The 21,259-nt window shown below is 38.3% G+C and overlaps 1 protein-coding gene across 5 annotated transcripts; it reads left to right on the top strand.

Moving 5' to 3' along the window:
- The first annotated feature begins 4 nt into the window (after positions 1 to 4).
- BROX (BRO1 domain and CAAX motif containing) lies at positions 5 to 20,496 on the top strand. Of its 5 annotated transcripts, none has more exons than XM_026517284.4 (13): positions 5 to 400; positions 2,340 to 2,456; positions 5,348 to 5,454; positions 5,808 to 5,904; positions 9,353 to 9,448; positions 10,549 to 10,621; positions 11,968 to 12,073; positions 12,754 to 12,843; positions 14,197 to 14,282; positions 15,467 to 15,548; positions 15,866 to 16,016; positions 16,905 to 17,064; positions 18,074 to 20,496. In XM_026517284.4, exons 2-13 carry the CDS (start codon positions 2,356 to 2,358, stop codon positions 18,155 to 18,157), a joined length of 1,233 nt encoding a protein of 410 aa, XP_026373069.1. In that variant the 5' UTR covers positions 5 to 400; positions 2,340 to 2,355; the 3' UTR covers positions 18,158 to 20,496. The 5 variants fall into 5 exon arrangements, with proteins under 5 accessions (XP_026373069.1, XP_044246576.1, XP_026373070.1 ...); XM_026517285.4 differs by lacking the exon at positions 5 to 400 and adding an exon at positions 752 to 880; XM_044390641.3 differs by lacking the exon at positions 16,905 to 17,064 and having other exon boundaries at positions 10 to 400.
- Positions 20,497 to 21,259: the final 763 nt, after the last annotated feature.

Here is a 21,259-nt window from a genome sequence, read left to right on the forward strand (position 1 = left end):
CGTTAGGTTGAGGCCGCCCCGCTCCCGCAAGGGCGGCCATCACTATTGAGGCCTTCTTCCTTGGCTTGGGAGGCCCGGCCGCGTCCTCTCTTCCTCTCAGGGGAAGAGACTGCAGCTCACGATTAAAGACTGGGGAAGAGTAGCTAGGACAGGGCCGAGGAACGGAGCGTTCCGAGGGGGCGCGACACGCGGCCTCTCCGCCCCTAAGAGGCGCGTACTGCCGCCTCGGTAGCTGTAATGGCGGCCCGGGCCACGTGACCCCGGCGCGGCGCAGGCCTGGTTGCTCGTCGCTCTGGTTCGGCAGCCCTGGCTCTCCGCCTACCTCCCTTTCTCGTTTGCGGACTCGGACATTCCCTTTCTTCCCTCAGGAGAAGTGCTGCACAGATTTCCGAGAAATCCGGTAAGTTTGTCATGAGAATGGGCGTTTCCCCGTAACACCCCTACCCCTGGCGTTATCCCGGAGTCCCAAGCGATTGGGCCACCCCCTCCTTTTACACGCGTTTTAGTCTCCATGGACTCCTGGATAGTGGTCCAAAAAAGTCTCCTTCTAATGCCTTGAAACAAACAAAAGAAAGAAAATGCATGTTGGCCCCGCGAATCGATCGTATTAACAGCTAGGCTCGCCGTATCCCCTTGCCCTGTCTCCACTGGCAACCGGGGATGGTACAAGCTAAGTGGAGGTTTGTTCTGCCGTCGTCTGCCTGTCTCTCCCGGGTGGAGAGTATCGGCTTTCCACGAAAATGCCTGTTCGGATAAGGGGCTCCTAGGGTTGGCGCCTGCGCAAGGTCGCCGCGCGCCGCCTCCAGGGGTCGGGGCTCGGGAGGAAGAGGCTGGGTGGTAAACAGGAAGTGGGCGCTCCGAGCTCGGGGGTGGCTTTCAGGTAGGTTTCTGGGGGACCCGGGGCCTCGCGAGTGGGGGCACCTTTCAATAGTCGGAGGCAGAGGAGGTGGCAGCTTCGATGCGACCGTTGTGCTGGTGGCTCTGGGGGCACCCTAGCATCTGCGGGTGGGTGTGTCGCTGTTCTCTCCACCCTCCGAATTCCTGAAAACAGGAATGGCACGTCTCAGAAAGGGGCAAGATGGGGCCGGGGCGGAGAGTACAGTACTTACCGTCTTAGTTCCTGAAGTCAAAATACACAGAACTGCAGACATTTTCATCCAGGAAGTGGAAATCCGCCTGGAAAGGGTATTTGTAGAAAATTTGCTGTCCCCAAATCAAGTGTATGGTGTGCCATTATTTCAGAAGGCTTGATTTATATGCACGTACACGATGTATTAATTTACTTATGTTATAAAGTTGGTTTACATGGATATTTAGAAGATTATATATATTCTTAAAAGAACTCGTTAAGTGTTTTGAGCCCTGAGTGAACTTGCTCAGTTTTTCATTGAGTATACAGTGCATTTGAATATCTGGTGCTCTCCCCAATCGGTTTTGTCGGGAATAGGTAAATATTCCTATGAAACTTGAGGAGGTGCAGCCCATGGTGGTTGTTTTTTTTTCCCCTCCTTAGTAAGAAAAGTCGGTCAACAACATTGTATAATGCCTTTAAGTTAATTAAACCTTATCAGGTTTTCTTGACTATGATTTCCCGGAATCTAATTGCCACATGTAAGTGTTGCACTGGGCCTTCCTGTATTTGCATTATCTAACCAAGGACTATTAGGCAAGTGACCTGCTTTTTTTTTTTTTTTTTTAACCAAAAAGGAGTGGAACTTAATTTTTTTTTTTAAGATTTATTTATTTGAGAGAGAGTGTGTGCAGGGGGAGGGGCAGAGGGAGGGGAAGGGAGAGAGAGAATCCTAAGCAGGCTCCACTTTCAATGCAGAGCCCAACTCTGGGCTGGATCTTAGCATCCTGAGATCATGACCTGAGTGGAAACCAAGAGTTGTACACTTAACCATCTGAGCCACCCAGGCGCCCTTGGGACTTTTTTAAGTTGGCATTTCACATAGGTAGTTTTTAAAATATTTTGGGTTTATAGGATAGCAATTATTGATCAAGTATTGTGTTTTTTTATTCGTGAAAATTCTGATTCTTATTACTATTTTGTGGAAAGTATATTTAGTGTAGAAACACATGCCGTAACCAATTAATTGGCATCAGCAGTATTGCGTTGGAAATACAGTTAATTTAAAATCTGTTTATTTCAAGTAACCTTAGCATTCTAAATAAGGGTCATTATTTGTACCTATGTATGTCTCATATATATGTGTGTATATATATATACTTTAAAAATATATACATATATCCTCAGTAAACTTTTAATTATTTTTATACTATTTATGTTGTTAAATGTTTCGTTTTTATTTTTGATATATTTCCTTTTATGTTTATAGGAAAGAGCTGGAGAAAATGACACATTGGTTTCATAGGAACCCATTAAAAGCCACAGCTCCTGTCGCTTTTAACTACTATGGTGTAGCCGCTGGCCCTGCTGCTTCAAAAATTTGCAGGTTAGTTTTCGTCATAAATCTCAGTAAGTACTGATAGAGCCACTTTAGGATACAAGGTGCTTCTTTAGGTTTCAATAGGCAATACAGAAGTATGTAACACATTGCCCAACCCTTAGACTCTTTATAAACTTACAAAGGACCTGTGAAGAGTGAAATAATAGATTATTTAAACTTTGGCAGTCATCTAGGCTTCAGTCCTTAATTTTAGATCAGTAAGTCCCAGAGAAGCTAAAACAATCACAATAAAAGAGTTAAGCTATATATTATAACAGTACAAGAGACTTCACAAAGCTGAACATGGATATTGTTAATTAGCCACATAGTAAATTCATGGAGTTCTGAGCAGGGAGAGATCCCAATAACCTGGAATAGGCTTTAGAGTTCATATAGGAGAAAGGAGTTGAGTTGGAGTTTAAATAAATTGTATGGCTCAGTTCAGGGGTTGGCAAACTGTCCTGCAGATTTGGCCCAGTGCCCGTTTTTATAAATAAAGTTTTGTTAGAACACAGCCATGTCACCTCACCCCATTTATTTATATATTGTCTCTGGCTGCCTTTGGCTGCTTTCCTCTACAACAGCAGAGTGCAGTAATGACTTTATGAACCACAAAACCTAAAATATTTACTTTCATGCTCTTTGTGGAAAAGGTTTGCTAATACTTGATTTAGAAGATTATAAGAAGTCATAGGGGAAAATCATTTCTGTCAGGAAAACCATTAGGGGTAGTGAGTAGAGCAGTTTGGAACAAAAGAGCTGTATATGCAAGAGATATCTCAAAGGAGGAATCAATTGGTCAGAGTTTTTGTTCTGGGAAGTTGAAAAGGATTCATTCTACATGAAAAAGCAACCTAGATGATCAAGACGTTGATGGTACCAGTAATGGAACATTGAGAGCATTGCTGCTTTTTGTAGAAGTAATTGGGGCAAACGATCGGAAAACTGGCATCTTTATCTAGATCAGAGGTCATCAGACTTTTTCTGTGAAGAGCTGAGTAGTAAACATTTTAAGCTTTGTGGGGCTATATACAATTGCTGTTGCATATTCTTCTTTGTCCATTTTTACAAAAATAAGCTGTGGGCCACACAAAAACAAGTTATAGGTTGTCGTTTGCCAACCCCTGATCTTACACTCCTAGAGGTTGGTCCTGGCTTAATTGTTTCATCTGTAGCATTGGGGAAGTCTCTTAACTTCTTTGGGTCTAATTATTCATCTGTAAAGATACATTTTTTTTTCTGAAATTCTATAATTTTAAGGTGAATATAACTTTATACAATTGGGTTGCAGATGATTGAGTGCCTATCCAGAAATAGCTAGCAAACTATTTGAGCCTAGAATAGGCCTTAAGAATTCAACTTTTTTTCTGGTCCCAGAATTACTCTTGTCTAGCTTCTAGTTAAATAACTCAACAACAACCAAAAAAACACAAAAAACAAAACAAAAAAAACTCAACAATGGCAAATTCATAAGGTAGCCCATCCCATTTCTGGTCATCTGTATGTAATTGTTGGTATGTACTTTCTTGGAATAAGCCTTCATGGAACTTGTACCAGTGAGTAAACATTCCATCCAGACCGTTTAAAATTAAATGTGCACTTTTTCTAAAGTGCGCACTTTCTTCTAAACATCACTGCTACATTATAGGCCTTGTAAATCTTAAAATATTTGAGGGGCGCCTGGGTGGCACAGCGGTTAAGCATCTGCCTTCGGCTCAGGGCGTGATCCCGGCGTTATGGGATCGAGCCCCACATCAGGCTCTTCTGCTATGAGCCTGCTTCTTCCTCTCCCACTCCCCCTGCTTGTGTTCCCTCTCTCGCTGGCTGTCTCTCTGTCAAATAAATAAAATCTTAAAAAAAAAAAAAAAAAAAAAATCTTAAAATATTTGAAATGTTAGTATTCTTTCATTCAGCAAAGAACTTTGAGTATGTGCTTTACCCTAGGCAGCTACTAAGTTATGGATATGTAGTCCCTAGTCTCTCAGTGCTAACAATTGAAGTGTAGTCTTTCATTAGTCATTTACATGCAAGTGTCTTCAGTCATTGTCCCTGCAATATGATTTCTGAACCTTCATTAAGCAAGTTGCCTTCTGAAATTATATGTGGAACTGGAACCTAAGTTAGAGCTGATGATGTAGGTATCAGATCAGATGTGAAGTTATTAAGACTGCAAAAGAGAAAGGTGGAAAGCCAAAGACTGAACATTTTAAGGAACTTTTAGAGATAAGTGGAGATCCTGGAAATTTTAGTGTTAGTGGAATAGAAGGTGAAGAGAATTTCAAGAAGGAAATGGTGGATCTGCAACATTTATTCCTGCAGAGAAGTAAAGGAGAATGGAGACCAGGGAGCACTTTTAAAATGACTATGGCCACGTGTTCTCACACACTCTGGATGTGTTTGTTGACTTATAGGAAGCAATTTAAAAATAGGGTTTCCTACTTAATAAAATATATTGATATAATGTCAAGTTTTGAAATTTTAAGGCGATACTAAAACTGCATAAGCGTGTTAAATTTCCATTTTTCAGAAAACTTTTATTGTGAACTGGTCTGTTTAATTTACTCATTCTTGATTCCTTTCTCCCATCTCACATGCTTGTGTTAATTTGATTTTTTAAAATTGAAACTTGCTGTATATTGTTATTACGTAATTGTATCCACGATTAGCCCTTTAGATTGGACTGAGTTTATTTTGGTACAACTTATAAAACAGTTATTATTAGAAATTTCATTTACCCCAAGTGTTAGTCCTAATTAAGTTTATTCCTGTGTAGTCTTAGTGATACCCTAGAGGAGGTGTTATTTTAAAGCTTTTTACAATGGAAACTTTTAAGGTACTTTTACATAGATTCATCATAACGCACCTTACTTAATTTTACTGTTTCTGTCTCATATAAGTGACTTGAGAGCATCCAGAGCACGACTGCTTGAACTCTTCACCGATTTGAGCTGTAATCCAGAAATGATGAAGAATGCATCAGATTCCTATTTTTCACTTTTACAAGGTTAGTTATTTGTGGGCACTTCAGAGTTTTTAAAAAACAGCTTTGCAGAAATTCACATTTAATTCTTAGGCTTTACAGATTTGAATAGTTTAGTCTTCTAGTCTGTATTCTTTGATATATTTGAGTTTCAGAAACGTGAGAATGTCAGGGTGGCATTGGTCCTTCTAACATTTTGAAAATTGAGTGGGTCCATATTTCATATTATGTTACCTTAGAAGAAGGTATGAGGTATAGAAGGGGAGAGAGGAGCTAGGAGTTTTCTTCAGGTATCTGGATAAGTCATTATCTGAAAAAATTTCTAAACAGAATTCCTGTTATTTCTTCTAAAACCGAAATGCTCTACCTTTTTACAGGCTTCATAAATTCATCGGATGAGTCTACCCAAGAAAGCAAGTTACGATATATTCAAAATTTCAAGTGGACTGATACATTGCAAGGACAGGTTCCAAGGTAAGCAAGCTAAAGATAAGAGGAGTACTAAATGGAAGCCATTTTTATAACTAGTTAGCCAGTGGTTAACCCGTGGCCTCTGTATTTGAAGAAACAGAACATAGATCCAATCAGCATTTTCTCGTATTAGGTAATTAGTTAAAAACATTTGACCTAAACTCTTAATACATTCTATTAAGAAAAATATAATTTGTTTCTTCTGGACCAAATCTGTTTTTGAGATAATCAATACAAATGTTAACCAGACTTAAACACTCTTGGCTTTATAATAACACCCAAAGAACAGTTTGGGAATTTGGAATCCAAATCTATCTTTTAGTCTTTGCCTGCCTTCGAGGAGAGCAAAATTTTGTTTTTCACCTAGTTTTCTTTTCTGATAGATAGTTCAGATGTCTTTGGTCAGTCTCTTTCTCTTTGTCCCCAGGTCCATCCCAGCTCCATACTTTTTTGAGTCATAGTTTTATTTTCTTTCTAATTTCTCTTCACTATGCTCTTTTAAAAATTTCTCCTCAGAACTTTCTTATCACTTACTTGAAACTAATCAGAAGAGGTCTAGTTACAACAGGAAACATCATAATGGTGCTAAATTTTTATTGAATTTTTTTTTTTAAGCACCATTGTATTATTTAAATGACCATGTATCCGGATCTCAGTTTGCTGTAAAAAGTTGTATAAAGTCAGAAGGGAAGGAAGTGGAGCTCGCTGAGAGACCCAAGGCAGGCATTGCAGTGGAAAGAGTGTGGACTTTGGATTCCTACATATTCAGGTGCAATCTCAGGTCTCTGTGTGAACACCTGCTTCAACTCTGGGTTGGGGTTACAGATACAGGGCTTGTGTGAGGAACAAAATAGGCAAATTTGTGGTAAGTGACTCAAGTAACTCCAGGTGTGTAATAGATATTTAGTAAATTGTTAGTTTCCTTCCTTCCTTGGCAATATTGTATGTAGAATTCATAAATTTGGTAGGAAGTTGGAGGACTGTGGATTCTTTCCAAGTTTTAATATTCTGGGATACTAGTTTTCCAAGTCCTTGTTTTATGTCTTTTTTTATGTGACCCCTTTGTACTTCTAAAATTAAAGAATGTTTTTCTTCAAAAAGACGTTTTTTAGGGGCGCCTGGGTGGCACAGCGGTTAAGCATCTGCCTTCGGCTCAGGGCGTGATCCCGGTGTTCTGGGATCGGGCCCCACATCAGGCTCCTCTGCTGTGAGCCTGCTTCTTCCTCTCCCACTTCCCCTGCTTGTGTTCCCTCTCTCTCTGGCTGTCTCTATCTCTGTCAAATAAATAAATTAAAAAAAAAAAATCTTCAAAAAGACGTTTTTTAGAGTCAAACCTCTATCGTTATTACATAACAAAACTTTGGCAGATTCTAAAATGTTTTGCGTTACATACATTTGGCACTTTTCTCCACCATGCCAAATTTTGATTCCTTGTGACAGCTTTTTTCCACGAATTTTATGAGACAGTGAAAAATTAGGTGATGAAGGCCTTAAGGAATGATACCCAATATTCTCTACATCTGAGATTTTTAAGTTGCTTATCTTTGATTGCTGTTTATTCAGTAGAAAATATGCTGTGAATATATCTGTTCTGAAAAATGTTTTTTCAGCTATATATATTCTGACTACTGAGATGTGGTACAGTAGAAATGGAGTGTTTGGGAACAAGGCAGACTGAAATAAATGAAGGATAAGAAGGGAGACAGTTAATGAGACTTAATATAAATTAGCAAAACTATCTTATTATTTAAAGGTAAACTTATAAATTAGATATGCCTAGGGATTACCAGTTGTAATTCATTTGAAAGTTCTCAATGCTGAAAAGAATAAACTTTTTTTTTTAAAGATTTTATTTATTTATTTGTCAGAGAGCACTCACAAAGCAGGGGGAGAAGCAGGCTCCCCGCTGAGCAAGGAGCCCGTCGTCGGGCTTGATCCTAGGACCCTGGGATCATGACCAGAGCCGAAGGCAGATGCTTATCTTCCTGAGCCACCAGGCATCCCAAGAATAAACTTTTAAACTATGTGTTACAGTTTTTTTCAGTGGGGTAAAACATTTTAAGTTTGTTTAGTGCTCGCTTGGGCAGCACATTACTAAAATTGGAACAGTAGAGAGATTAGCAGGGCCCCTTTTGGTAGGATGATACCCAAATTTGTGAAGCATTCCATTAAAGAAATACATAACTCATATTTTTATGTATTATAACATATTAAACATGATAGTATGTAAGTTATCTTTGAATTGTGAATGTTTTATAACACCCCTCCTTTTTTTTTAGTCTAAAAAGTTTCCCTGTCTCCATTCCTTTTTTGAGGCAGCAGTTAAATAAAAAATGCAGAGTGGAGGGGCACCTGGGTGGCTTAGGCAGTTAGCATCCAGCTCTTGATTTTGGCTCAGGTTGTGATCTCAGGGTCATGAAATCAAGCCCTGCTTTGGGCTCCACCGCTCAGCGGGGAGTCTGCTTGAGATTCTCCTTCCCTCTCCCCTGCCCCTCCCCCCGCAAATGTGTGTGCCTGCTCGTACCCTCTCTCTCAAATAAATCTTTAAAAAATACAAAGTGGGACCATGATTCTAGTTTCTTCCCTTTGGGTAATTTTTCTGTATTATGTGTATAAAATAAGGATATTATTTCTGTTCTCTTCATCGTTTCAGATAAATGAGATAATATATAAAAAATTTTTCAGGTTCTTATCAAAACAGGAATGATTAAAAATTAGTATTACCTTATTTGCTACATAAGTTCTTGTCATCCTCTTGGTGTCATATCTAGTAATAGAATCTGAAGAAAACAAGTAAGATGTGTGTAAGACCTTTTTCTTTGTGGTATGCATACTGACTGGCGTGGCAGTCAGAGTCTACCAGTTTCACGTCAGCTTAGCTTTTTGACCTCGATTTCTTTCTACAAACTGTGTGCTGTATCATGCTAGTTGGGTCACTACTCGCAGAAAAAATGTTTTCTTGTGCTTTAACAGCATCGTTCCCTTACCTGGTGTATCCTTCTGCCTCTCTCCTGGCCATCTCTCAAGGCCTAATTCAGAGACTGTGTCTGCCATTAAACCTTCTTGAATCATTCTAGCCTGAAACAATCTCTCTTCTGAATGCCGTTGTTTTTAAATTGGTATAAGAACCACCCACTCCAGAATCAACTGGGTACTTAATTAAAAATATAGAGTCTGGGCCCCTCCTGGACTTTCTGATTCTCTGGAGTTGAGTCCCCATAATTTGTATTCTTAAAGCTAGTCTATGTACAGTAAGCTTTGAGAACCTACTATTCTTATGTTTACTATTATGGGCCATTATTTTTAGTCATTGAACACAAGGACTGTTTTCTTCATATTTCCAGTTCGCATGTAGTCCTTTTATACTTTTGAGTTGGATGTGCAGTGGGCTTCTTAGAGCAATGTCTCAGTAATTGACAGAACTTAATGACCCCCACGTTTATAATTCTAGTGCCCAGCAGGATGCCGTTTTTGAATTAATTTCCATGGGATTTAATGTAGCGTTATGGTATACCAAATATGCTTCAAGACTGGCTGGAAAAGAAAAGTAAGTCTAAAGGGGAGGGTTGTATACGTATGTGTTATTTTTCAAATATATGGAGATTTACTATTAAAAAGTCTGGGCTATTGATAAAAAATACCACTTCTGTAAAGTGAAAGGTTGCCTCGTAGTAGGAGTGTTTTAAGTATCAATTATGGAGCCCAGTGTTAAAGGGGGGAAAAATTAATCTTGTCATGAGGAATGTCTTTCTAAATAAAACCCCAAACCTAGCAAAGGAAAAAATAGAATATTTGACTGCATAAAAGTACCATAAACAAAGTTAAAAAACAAGTGACAGTCAAAAAAATTGTGATGCATATGACAGATTGTTTTTATAATGGAAAAGGAAAGGAAAAGACCAACAAATCATTTGAAAATAAGCAAAGGACATAAACAGGCAACTCAAAGAAAAGAAATACAAAGATGTGAAAGATGTTTTGAAGGATTCAAGAATTGCGAAATGAGATAAGATGCAATTTTTATAATAGTAAAAATGGGCGTTAGCAATGTGAACCTGGCAGCCGACAGCTGTGGTGCATCTGGTCATGCATAGAATATGCAGTCATTTAGACATAAAGTGGAGGGGCGCCCAATGGCTCAGTCCATGGAGCATGCGACTCTTGATCTCAGAGTTGTGAGTTCGAGCCCCACGTTGGGTGTAGAGATTACTCAAAAATAAAGTCTTAAAAAAATAAATAAAATAAAGTTCAATTATATGTGCTGATGTAAAATTACCTCTAAAGTACTTAGATGATTAAAACAAGAGTAGAATAGCGAATATTATATATGTATTTTTTTTAAGTGTGTGCATACATTAAGTGTAGACTATTTGGCACTTGTTTAATGCACAGAAGATTATCTGGAAGTCCCAGCAACAAGCCTTTGTCCCAACCTATAGACAGGGTCTCTCTTTTTTTCATTTGTAGTGTCTTCTGTGGATATTTTCCATGTGCGTTTGTTTCTAAGTGTCAGATTTTTTTAAAAGGGAGAAAACTAGTGGTGAGAAATACAAATGACTAATTTGATTTTCTGATAATGCATTAGTTGTTGGTTTTAGTACAAGAAACAGGATTCATCCTCTAACTAATGTAACCACTATCTTTAAGCATAACGGAAGATGAAGCAAAAGAAGTCCATCGAAGCCTAAAAATTGCAGCGGGGATTTTTAAACATTTAAAGGTAAAATATAACAATAAAATACATTCCTAATGCGTTAATTCTTGAATAATTTTTCTTTCTTTGGGGGGTGGGGAAGGAATTATTTCACTTTGTAAAAAGATCCTAGTATAGGTTATTTTTCTTACATAGACTATTTTATTGATGATTGCAGCAATTACAGAATATCAAATGTCTTCATTTTAGAAAATCATCAGTGAATTTTATAATTAAAAAATTCAAGTTGTAATTCACTGGTTATTTTTTGTATCCTTTCAGTAAAGATAGGAAGCAAAGCATGAAAATTGACGGTTCTTACCATTTCTCATTGCTGTCTGTGGCAGTTGCCAGGATAAATCCTGATTCTGCAAAACTGAACTTCTGAGTGTATTCTCTGTATCTCCGTGAAAACTCTAGAGGGGCAATCAGTATGCACTAATTATATTAAATTTCCAGTGATGGAAATTCGGAGAAAGACTGATGTATTTAGCAATCAGGATTACCCCCACCTCATCCTAATTAAACTGCTATTTACTGAACACCTTCCAGAGGCCAATGATGAATTTTCTCATGATAAAATAAGATGCTTTTACAGTGATTAAAAACCTGTGATCCTGAGTTACCTACAGAATTGTAGACCTCTTTCTACTCTACAGTTATTAATATGAGTGAATAATTCTAGGTGTCATGCAAAAGAGAACTTCGGTTACTGTTTCAGATGTTTTCTAAGATGAAAATATAGCTTGCATATCGAAGCTATCCATTTTGACACAAGTTTTGCAAATGCAGATGAGAAGCTTTAAAAATTTTAGTGTACTGGAGATTTAGTTCTCTAGAAGCTTAGTATCACTCCTTTTTACACAGCTTTGGTGTCCTGAATTCTTTTGTTGTTTAGGATTTTTTTTTCTTAAAGACTTTTAAAAAAGCTTTTATTATTTTTAATTTTAATTTTATTTATCTGTTTTTAATATTTATTTTTTTGAGAGAAAGAGAGAGAGAGAGCAGGGGAGGGGAGGGGCAGAGGGAGAGAGAAACCCAAGCAGACTCCATGCTGAGCCACGGAGCCCGACAGGGGCTCGATCTCAGGACTCTGAGATCACAACCAGAGCTGAAACCAAAAGTCATACATTTAACTGACTGCGCCATCCAGGTACCCCAAGATTTTATTTTTAAGTCATCCTACACCCAAGGTGGGGCTTGAACTTAAACAACCCTGAGATCAAGAGGCTCTACTGGCTGAGCCAGCCAGGCACCCCCTGAATTTCTGATAAATCCCCAAATTGAATGTCTCATAACTTCCATTTTGTTCATCTCTGACACCTGGGTTAAAATAAAATGTGACTTCTTTGTTGTTTTTCTTTCTTTCTCAGGAAAGTCATATCCCAAAGCTTATTACACCTGCAGAAAAGGGGAGGGATTTAGAGGCACGACTACTAGAAGCTTATGTTGTCCAGTGTCAGGCGGAAGCTCAAGAAGGTATCCTAAATATTGTAAGATTTTTTTTTTAAAAGAAATTTCTATTAGTATCTAATTTTTTTTAAAAAATCAGAATTAACTGGATTTGAGTCTTGCATTTGAGAACTTTATAGTGAGGAACAACTTCACCTTCAGCATTTGCCTTCATGGATAGTTAGCAGGAAAAGGCCTTGCAGTTTAATGGCTCTTTTAAGGAGGATTTTGATGTCCTGCCATTTCTGACAACATCAGATTAATTCTGTAACTCCTCTTTTCCCTCTCTACCTTGCTCTTTCTTTTTTCTCTTCCACTGTTTGGCTTGCCTTTAAATCTTCACCTTTCAGTGGCAGGAAATAAATGAAGACTCCAGTAAAACCAGTAAAGAAACTTTATAGACTTTTTGTTTTTCTTTATTTTAAATTCCAGGGCCCTGGAAGTGTTTGTTTTCCTCTGACATGCTGTTTTGTAGTAGTAATTTTTTGTGATTAGCTAGTAGTAATTGGCTAGTGATTTCAAGAAGCAGTATCAGAACCAGCAAGCTCAGTGTTTTTGGTTTATGTTGCATTTCTGTAACTTACTTTTCGTGTAAAATTCTTAACAAAGTATTAAAATTCCAAATAGATTGTTGGGCTGTCTTTTCTTATTGTAACTAATGCAAGTCAACTTAATTACACATTCACTTTCTTGTGCTTTGGTTATAGTAACAATTGCTCGAGCAATTGAACTGAAACACGCTCCTGGACTGATTGCAGCGCTGGCGTATGAAACTGCCAACTTCTATCAGAAAGCTGGTGAGTTTATAATTCTCTTGTGACAGTTTTAGTCTTTAGATTTTCAGGTTAAACTCTTGGCTTAATAGGGAACAAGCAAAACAACAAGATTCTAAGGTTGTTTCATCATTTGCAAAACTGGAATAATGTCTGCGTTGTTTTATTATCTTGTTTAAAAGAACGAGAACTGTTCAGTTAATATGCTACATAAGTTTTCATGGAAAGGACAGAGCAATCCTTCTTAACCAGTTATATGTAATAACCATACAGATGTTTTAGTTTTGAAGTTTTTGTGATCTTAATAATAACCTTATAGTTTCTGTCATTAAACTGAACTAACTAACCTGTAGTTTAACTGTTAGCAGGCATGAAGTTGGGACTAGAGCTCAGGTCTTCTCATGAGCCTATTATTCTTTTCATTCACTTACTTAGGAAACAAGGATTTGGTTCTATTTATGGGATGATTACAATTTTAGTTGCTAGCTATACAAAGATCTGTGCAACAGATTTACAGTCTGGGGAAGGTAAACACATAGGCACATGATTACAGCATAAAATAAGATGTCATTACAGCAGTGTAATAACCAAAGGATCTAGGCATGTTAGAGGAGATTGTCTAGGGGAAGGTAGCGTTTGAGCCTTACTTTGAAATATAAATAGAAGTTCCGAGTTTGCTAGGAAGCTTTACCATATGGGAAGAGTAGAACATTCTGTAGTACATACAGAGATAAGAAAGAGCTTCGCACATCCTGGGACCTTTAAACAGATGCCTTAGCTGAAACAGAGGATGAGTGACAGGAGAGAAGGTTAGGAAAGTATGCATGTGTGAGATCTGCATTAGTTTGTAGGCCTATCTAAGAAGTTTGATTTTTATTCGGTAGATCATGGCGACCCATTAAGAGATATGAAGCAAATCTGACTTGATTGGATTTGAATTTAAGAAAGGTCCCTCTAATTGCAAGATGAGAAATGTGTTAGGCAAGATTCAGTGCTGTGGTGATGGACCAATAAGGAGAGTGTCCGTGTTTCTGACTTGGGTGACCACACTATGCATTGCTATGTTATATAGTTTTAAGAGAACAGACAGTATAACAGTATGTAATTTGTATCTTCTTGAGGTTCTACTTTTATCATTATCTTAATCTTGTTACATTAACCATCAAAAGACATACCATGTATTTAAACAATCTTATTATGTAGTTAAAATACAGTGATGGGGAAATACTTTAAAGCAAAGTTTTTTTGGGAAGATATGTAAATGTTCGAGTTTTAGACTTGAATGGCATTCTGCTTTTAGCATCTGAACACATAATCTAAAAGTCTTCTAGTGAATCAGGGTGAAATTATATTTTGCTTTTTAAAATGTAACTTTAGATCATACTTTATCCAGTTTGGAGCCTGCATATTCTGCTAAATGGAGAAAATATCTTCACTTGAAAATGTGTTTCTACACAGCTTATGTAAGTATTTATAACCTGAAAAACAATGTAAATTACTGTCTTTCCAGCCCCTTGAGTGCTAGGTCTGTCATCTTGTCAGACTCTTAACTAGCGTTTTATAGTAACAGACAGCTCTCAGTAAATGTTCATGGACAGTGCCGCCATTGTGAGCTGAAGCGGGTGGAAGGAGATGATGTAGAATTGTAGAACTGGGGGGCGCCTGGGTGGCACAGCGGTTAAGCATCTGCCTTCGGCTCAGGGCGTGATCCCGGCGTTCTGGGATCGAGCCCCACATCAGGCTCCTCCGCTATGAGCCTGCTTCTTCCTCTCCCACTCCCCCTGCTTGTGTTCCCTCTCTTGCTGGCTGTCTCTATCTCTGTTGAATAAATAAATAAAATCTTAAAAAAAAAAAAAAAAGAATTGTAGACCTGGGTGATAGCGGTGGAATTACTGTTTGAGCGACACCCACTTTTAAGCGGGAATCTTCCACCTACTTAACCAGAATTCTCTCCTTTCATCTTGTATATTGAAGAAGGTATTTACTGATTCTAATCTTAAGGCTTACCACCCAATATGTCACCTGGATCTGCGCAGAACCATTAATATGCACTCTTTGAGAAGTTACTTATCAGTCGCTTACACCCACCAAACAAACTTACTTGTATTTTGGTTAGAATATCACGTGAGAGATAATCAAACACCTTTTTTGGATCCAGATGATATCTTATTTCTTATACCTTAAAAATCTGTTTTCAGGCGTACAGTGTTGGACCATTTACAGTCCCTGCATTTGATAGAGACATTTGAAGAGTGGCATGTCCTACTACAGGCTGATAACATTTCTCTTGACAACTGTTTAGTCATTAGCCTTAGAATCCTCCCTCCCTCTCCCTCTGCTTTAGCACCGCAATTTCCCCTCCTTTATCTGCGGTGCCCAAACTGTAAAAACAGATTTCATTATTCAGAAATTTTTTTTTGCTCCTAGCCCATAGTTAGAAGGTTAATTTGGCTCAAAACTTGACATAATCCCACTTTTTATACTAACAGAGATTGGGGGAAGCTTATTCAAGTAAAGAAGTGTAAGGGGTTGCATTGATACTTTAGCAGTGGACAAAGGCGCTCATTCATCTGATGCATATGTAAAACAATGTTAGCAGAAAGCAGCATTTGCAGAGAGAATGAATAAAAATTTGTTTCTTTATCAGGCTTACTGTTATCACGGTCAGACTTTGTTGGCTAGTGATAAGTGTGGTGAAGCAATCAGGTCTCTCCAAGAAGCAGAAAAATGTAAGTATTCCTGCCAGAATTTTAACTCCCTTTTTAAAAACAAATGTTTTATCGTAAAAGGAAATAAGCAGTTAAAAGAGATTTTGGCTGAGTTCATGAAAGAGAATAGGACCGAGTGAGCGAATTGGACAGAGAAACAAAGTTTCAAAAGCCAAAAAATCTGGAGAAAATACCCCCTCTCCCCTTACACTGTTACTGGTATTGTTGTCATATTAGGTAAGGAGCCGAAAAGTTCCTGTTATCTCTGATTCAATGCCTTTTTAGTACAGTCAATAATTAATTATAATCAAATGATTTTATATCTCTTTCACATGCAGTTTATGCAAAGGCAGAAGCATTGTGCAAAGAATATGGAGAAACCAAAGGACCTGGACCAACGGTCAAACCTTCAGGACACTTATTCTTTAGGAAACTTGGAAATCTTGTGAAGAATACCCTAGAGAAATGTCAGAGAGAAAATGGATTTATGTGGGTACAGCTTGGTGTTATTTTAGTAACATTAATACAGTATATGTATTTATAATTATAATGTTTATTTATATTGTGTCCGTAATCTCACAGTTTCTTTTAGTCTCTACCCCCAAGATTTTATGTCAGATTGCATTTAAGTTTAACTCTAATTTTCTCTTTAAATTGGTAATAATGTGCCCTTGTGTTGGACCTGACTTTATCCTGCATCTGATGATGATATATAAAAGCAGATTTTAAAACTAAACGTAAGTTATTAACATATAGCTCACTTATAGTGTCTTAATTTTCCCTTAACTTTGCCTCCCTGCTGTTTCTTCCCCATATGTTATATATAGCTTCTCTCCTCCCTTCGCATATTCATCTCGCTCTGGTTGCACCTGCTTGTAAAGCAGGGAAATGGATTTTCTGTCAATCCTGCCTAGTCCCGTCAAGCAGTTTTCCAGTGGTTAGTCAGCACCGTTCGAACTGTCGATCATCACCTGTGTAGGTCGGGAGAATCAGTTTTGTCCCCGCTTTTATCTCACGTTCTTCCCCTTATATTCTGCATCTGGTCACACTGAGCTCTTCTACTTGCTTAAACACGCCTAGTAGAACTTCCGTCACTTCTTTTGGGAAAGCGTTCCTGAACCACCCCCGCCCCCCAGCATTGGGGTTAATTGCCCCTGTTTCGTGTTCTCACGGTTTACAGCATCTGTTACAGTTCGAGTACGATGCTTTGTTGTTGACAAGTTTTCCTGTTTTGTCTACTCATGCAAGCTACACGAGGCAGGAGAATCTGGTCTTATTCATGATTAAATTGTCTCTCTCCCGCACAGGGCCTTGAACATAGTAGACACTCAAGCCGTTGACGAGTGAATGAATTGCTGTTTAAATTGCTTTTTGCAGTTACTTTCAGAAAATTCCAACAGAAGCTCCCCAACTGGAACTCAAAGCAAATTATGGTCTCGTAGAGCCTGTACCTTTTGAATTTCCTCCTACAAGTGCGCACTGGACACCAGACACACTGGCCGCATTTGACCTCACGAAGAGACCCAAGGATGACAGTGTACGAGATTGGCTTTCTACCGTTCGTTCACAGAAGTTCAAAAGGAGAATTCAGAATGAGCATTTTGCTATTTTTCTCTACTTAGTAGATCTGTACATTTGTCTGAACGTTAGATTAGCTGACTGCCGTGTTTGGTGTAATGTGTGTTGTTGAACTCCCTCAGAGATAGGATCTCTAGGCCTTCATTATCTTTTGATTTTCTATATAATCGAGGTTGTTTTCAAACACAGTTATCTTGCCTTTCTGTAGTTTATCGAGCCTCCTTGAAGAAGAGTGTGGGAGAAGAGGTCTCAAACGCATGGCTTGTCCATGTTTATATTGCTAGAGCAATACTTTTGTTTTTGCTTTAGCATACTGCAGGGTATTTGAAGATTTGATCTCATTTCAACATTCCATGAAGTCATCCAGGGGTAAAATAAGACCGCTTTTATTCATTTATATCTAAGTACATCTAGGTGTACTAAATCAAATAGATTAAGTGGAAAATTTGAGGCTTGTTTGCCAAAAGAGTAGGGTTCTGAAAAAAAGGGAATGGGAATTAATTTGCAGCCATAGCTCTTTCCTTGAAATGTTTTTATGTAATTTCATAATATAATTTTTTAAATATCATTTCCTCCCCATTCTAAAACCATTATTACTTAAAATGACTATCTTTTTATCCTGTTCAGCCTCTAAAATAATGCTGTAGGAGGTAGCCTGTTACTATCATGAGGTATTTTCACACTTAAGAGTTCCTCCTGCACGGATTCATCACTCAGTTTCTCCCTCCTCAGAAAGAGTAAGAGCACATTGGCTTGACGTTTCCCTACCCGGCTAGGGTCTCCTCTTCACTGGAATGTTGCTTTCTGGTTATGTCTTGAGTTGATACGTAACTTCTGGAACAGCTGTGTTAATCTCAGTATTGTGTAATGAATACAGCATCTCTTAAAAGTCTAAGGTGGAAAAGATCTAGTGTTTGTTTTCCAAATCTTGGTTTATGTGTTTAACACTGTGTTTCTTTTCTCCCTAGACCAAACCCAAACCAGAAGAAGTGAAGCCTGTCAAAGAGCCAGATATCAAACCTCAGAAGGACACGGGCTGCTCCATCTCCTAACGCACACTGATCAGTGTGCGCTTTGAGTTTCTCCACCAGTAGATAAGACAAACCATGGAGCTTCCGCTCCTAGTTCTTGCAGTGTTTTCTCTGAAGCCTGTAGAATGATTTAGTACATTCGGAGGGAATCTGCCTTCAGTTTATTTGTTCTTGATTTTTAATGTAGTAGAGATGTTTCATGCTTGTTTCCAGGCTCCTTTTTAATCAGGACAACATGTAAAAGATTTTATTGTGTCTCTGAAGGGCATATTTGGTTGTTGGTTTTTGTCTCCGAACTCTGGGTAGTAATAAGTTTCTGGTTAATATATTATAGGCCCGAATCATGTGGTTTCAGGTCTGTTTTTCTATCTTCACATGCAAAAAGTTTATTTTCCTTTCTCTTATTTGATGCCAGAAGAGTGACAAGAGTTGGTTTTTAACCGAGAGTTGTTTCCCCTTCAGCATTGTGTTGTCACACAGACTTGTTACGTTCGGAGTCTGTTATCTTTCTGGTAGAAAAGTCATTTATCGTTGAAGGTCAGAAAATCTTCATAACAAATCCCTTACATATGTAAGAAGCTATAATTTGTTCAAAAATCAGTGTTTATAGGTATTTCGAGACCATTTAAGAATTTACTCCAGGGGCGCCTGGCTGGCTCAGTGAGGGGAGCACGTGACTCTTGATCTCAGGGTTCTGAGTTCAAGCCCCATGTTGGACATAGAGATAACTCAAATAAATAAATAAATCTTTAAAAAAAAAGGCACATACTCCTATTCTGGTAGCCCTGCACTTTATTTCAGTCTCAGTAAACCTAGTGATTTTCACAAGTACCTTTCCTAATGGGTTTTTTTAGTTAGAGGACAGGACTTTATAGCAGCTCTTAATGAACACCGAATGGAGATTTTTTTTGCAGAAGTGAGATATTGCATGATGTAAAGAAGAAACTTTAAACCTAAACGAGATAGGCTCTCCTGAATTACACTGGTAACTCAACATTTTGGCGACAGTAGTTATGGTAAAACGCCTTTGTTACCTGACTTCAGTGTGCATTGTTTCTATATGGTTTTCTAATACACACGTCCTATCCAGGTTGTATTGCTTTGGGCCAAAGGCCATAACAAAAACTTAAAGAGCAAGCATACGGTATACAAATAGCTTATAATATTTGAAACAGTTTAGCATATACACAAACCTGGGAAATAGTGGATGCATAATACTTTAACAAAAGTCACACATCTGTAGGTGTATCTTTTGATTATTCTTTGGGGTGTTAGCTAATTTTCCTATCGTTAAGTGACGGATTGGTTCACTTAGTATAGAAATAACAATAGTGTGTATTGGGAGTTTACTATGTGCAAGGCCCTCTGCTGAACGCTTAGATAAACCATTGATTCCACACAGCAATAAGTAAATCTGCATAAAGTGTTAAAATAGTAATAAACATTTCATTGAGAAGAGTAAATAGGGGCGCCTAGCTGGCTCGGTTGGCAGGACATAACGACTCTTGATCTCAGCGTCGTGAGTTCGAGCCCCATGTTAGGTGTAGAGGTTACTAAAAGAAATAAAAAGAATGATTATGCCTATCTGAATCAATATTGTGTTCAAACAAATGATTACATCATAGTTTTCACTCTTGAAAATACATAGAATCAGTGAGGGTTTTTTTAAAATATGTGGAAATGCTAATTACCCCTCACTGTATAACGTTTAATATTTGAAGCTGCAGATTCTAATAAGTGGAGTAATAACTGAACATTTAATTTTATTTTGCTGTGTACAGAAAAAATACTTTAATTAAATTTCATGTATTTCGTGTGCTACTGCAGAATCATTGGTTTGCTGTATGCCATTTACTGACAAAACTTGAAGCACTCCTTGATGCCAGCTTGTTGCTCTTGGCCTGTAGGACCTACTTATCTTGGGTACCAGTGCTTAACCTAGTTAACTAAATTTTCACATTGACATTTTGTGAATCATACTACCATATGTGGAATGAAAACATGTCATACGGTCAGTGCTTCTGGAAAATGCAGGAAATACTGGTATTTCTTTAAATCATTGATTGGCAACTTCGACATGAGCAAGTAATAAATATCGTGTTGACTCAGCATAAGTGACGCTTTGTGACTAGAATCCCCTGTTATTTATCATATTCTCTAAAATGGTGTTGGAAATTTTTGGAAGCTAACAGATGTAAAGCAGTTGCATGAAGGCTGTAGAGGGATGTAACTTTGTGTTAACTGTGCATACATTTCATAGTTTAAGCTAGATAATGACACTAACATACTCTGCTAAAAGTGCTGTTTGTATAATGAATTATCTTTTTATTTATGAAAATAAAAGTAATTTTACTTAACGATTTCATTGGGATTTTGTTTTTTTGTTTTTTAAGATTTTATTTATTTGACGGAGAGACAGCCAGCGAGAGAGGGAACACAAGCAGGGGGAGTGGGAGAGGAAGAAGCAGGCTTCCAGCGGAGGAGCCTGATGCGGGGCTCAATCCCAGAATGCCGGGATCACGCCCTGAACCGAAGGCAGACGCTTAATGACTAAGCCACCCAGGCGCCCCGGGATTTTGATTTTTGACAAATATTTTTAGATTTTTTTTTAAACCAGTAACCATTAACGCAACACAAAAACCCTAATTCTTCCCAGGAACGTTTTCCCATGACAGACACACATGCATCGGTTGCTTCACGCCACACGAGTTCATCAAAGATCCAACACTCCTTGACCTTTCTGGTTTCTATTTATGTTTATTGGTGCTTACACCTCTGAAGCTCAAAGTAGGATTTCAGTTGGCCTGTGTCTGCCTCACTCATGTTATCCAGTGCGACGCAGTGGTGTGTTCTGTGGGAAACGGCTGGAGAGTCCTCTGTACTAAACTGTGCTTTGGAAACGAGGTGGCATTTTCAGTGCTATAGAAATGTACTGAGACATAAAACCCCATTCAAAAATCTTACTTTCCAGAGTGTGCTTTAGAAAATACCACATTTTTAATCTCTTAATGTGTGTATAAAAATAAATTTGTAGGCGTCTGGGTGGCTCAGTCAGTTAAGTGACTGCCATCTGCTCAGGTCATGATCCCAGGGGCCTGGGATCAGGATAGATCCCCGCGTCAG

Source organism: Ursus arctos, unplaced genomic scaffold (genome assembly GCF_023065955.2).
Source record: "Ursus arctos isolate Adak ecotype North America unplaced genomic scaffold, UrsArc2.0 scaffold_2, whole genome shotgun sequence".
Classification (NCBI taxonomy): domain Eukaryota; kingdom Metazoa; phylum Chordata; class Mammalia; order Carnivora; family Ursidae; genus Ursus; species Ursus arctos.

Bases quoted from the DNA above. Each gene is read 5' to 3' on its own strand.
- BROX (XM_057315414.1), top strand. From the start codon at position 2,356: ATGACACATTGGTTTCATAGGAACCCATTAAAAGCCACAGCTCCTGTC. The intron at 2,457-5,347 runs GTTAGTTTTCGT...GTCTCATATAAG, and splicing joins GCTGCTTCAAAAATTTGCAG to TGACTTGAGAGCATCCAGAG. The intron at 10,622-11,967 runs GTAAAATATAAC...TTTCTTTCTCAG, and splicing joins GGATTTTTAAACATTTAAAG to GAAAGTCATATCCCAAAGCT.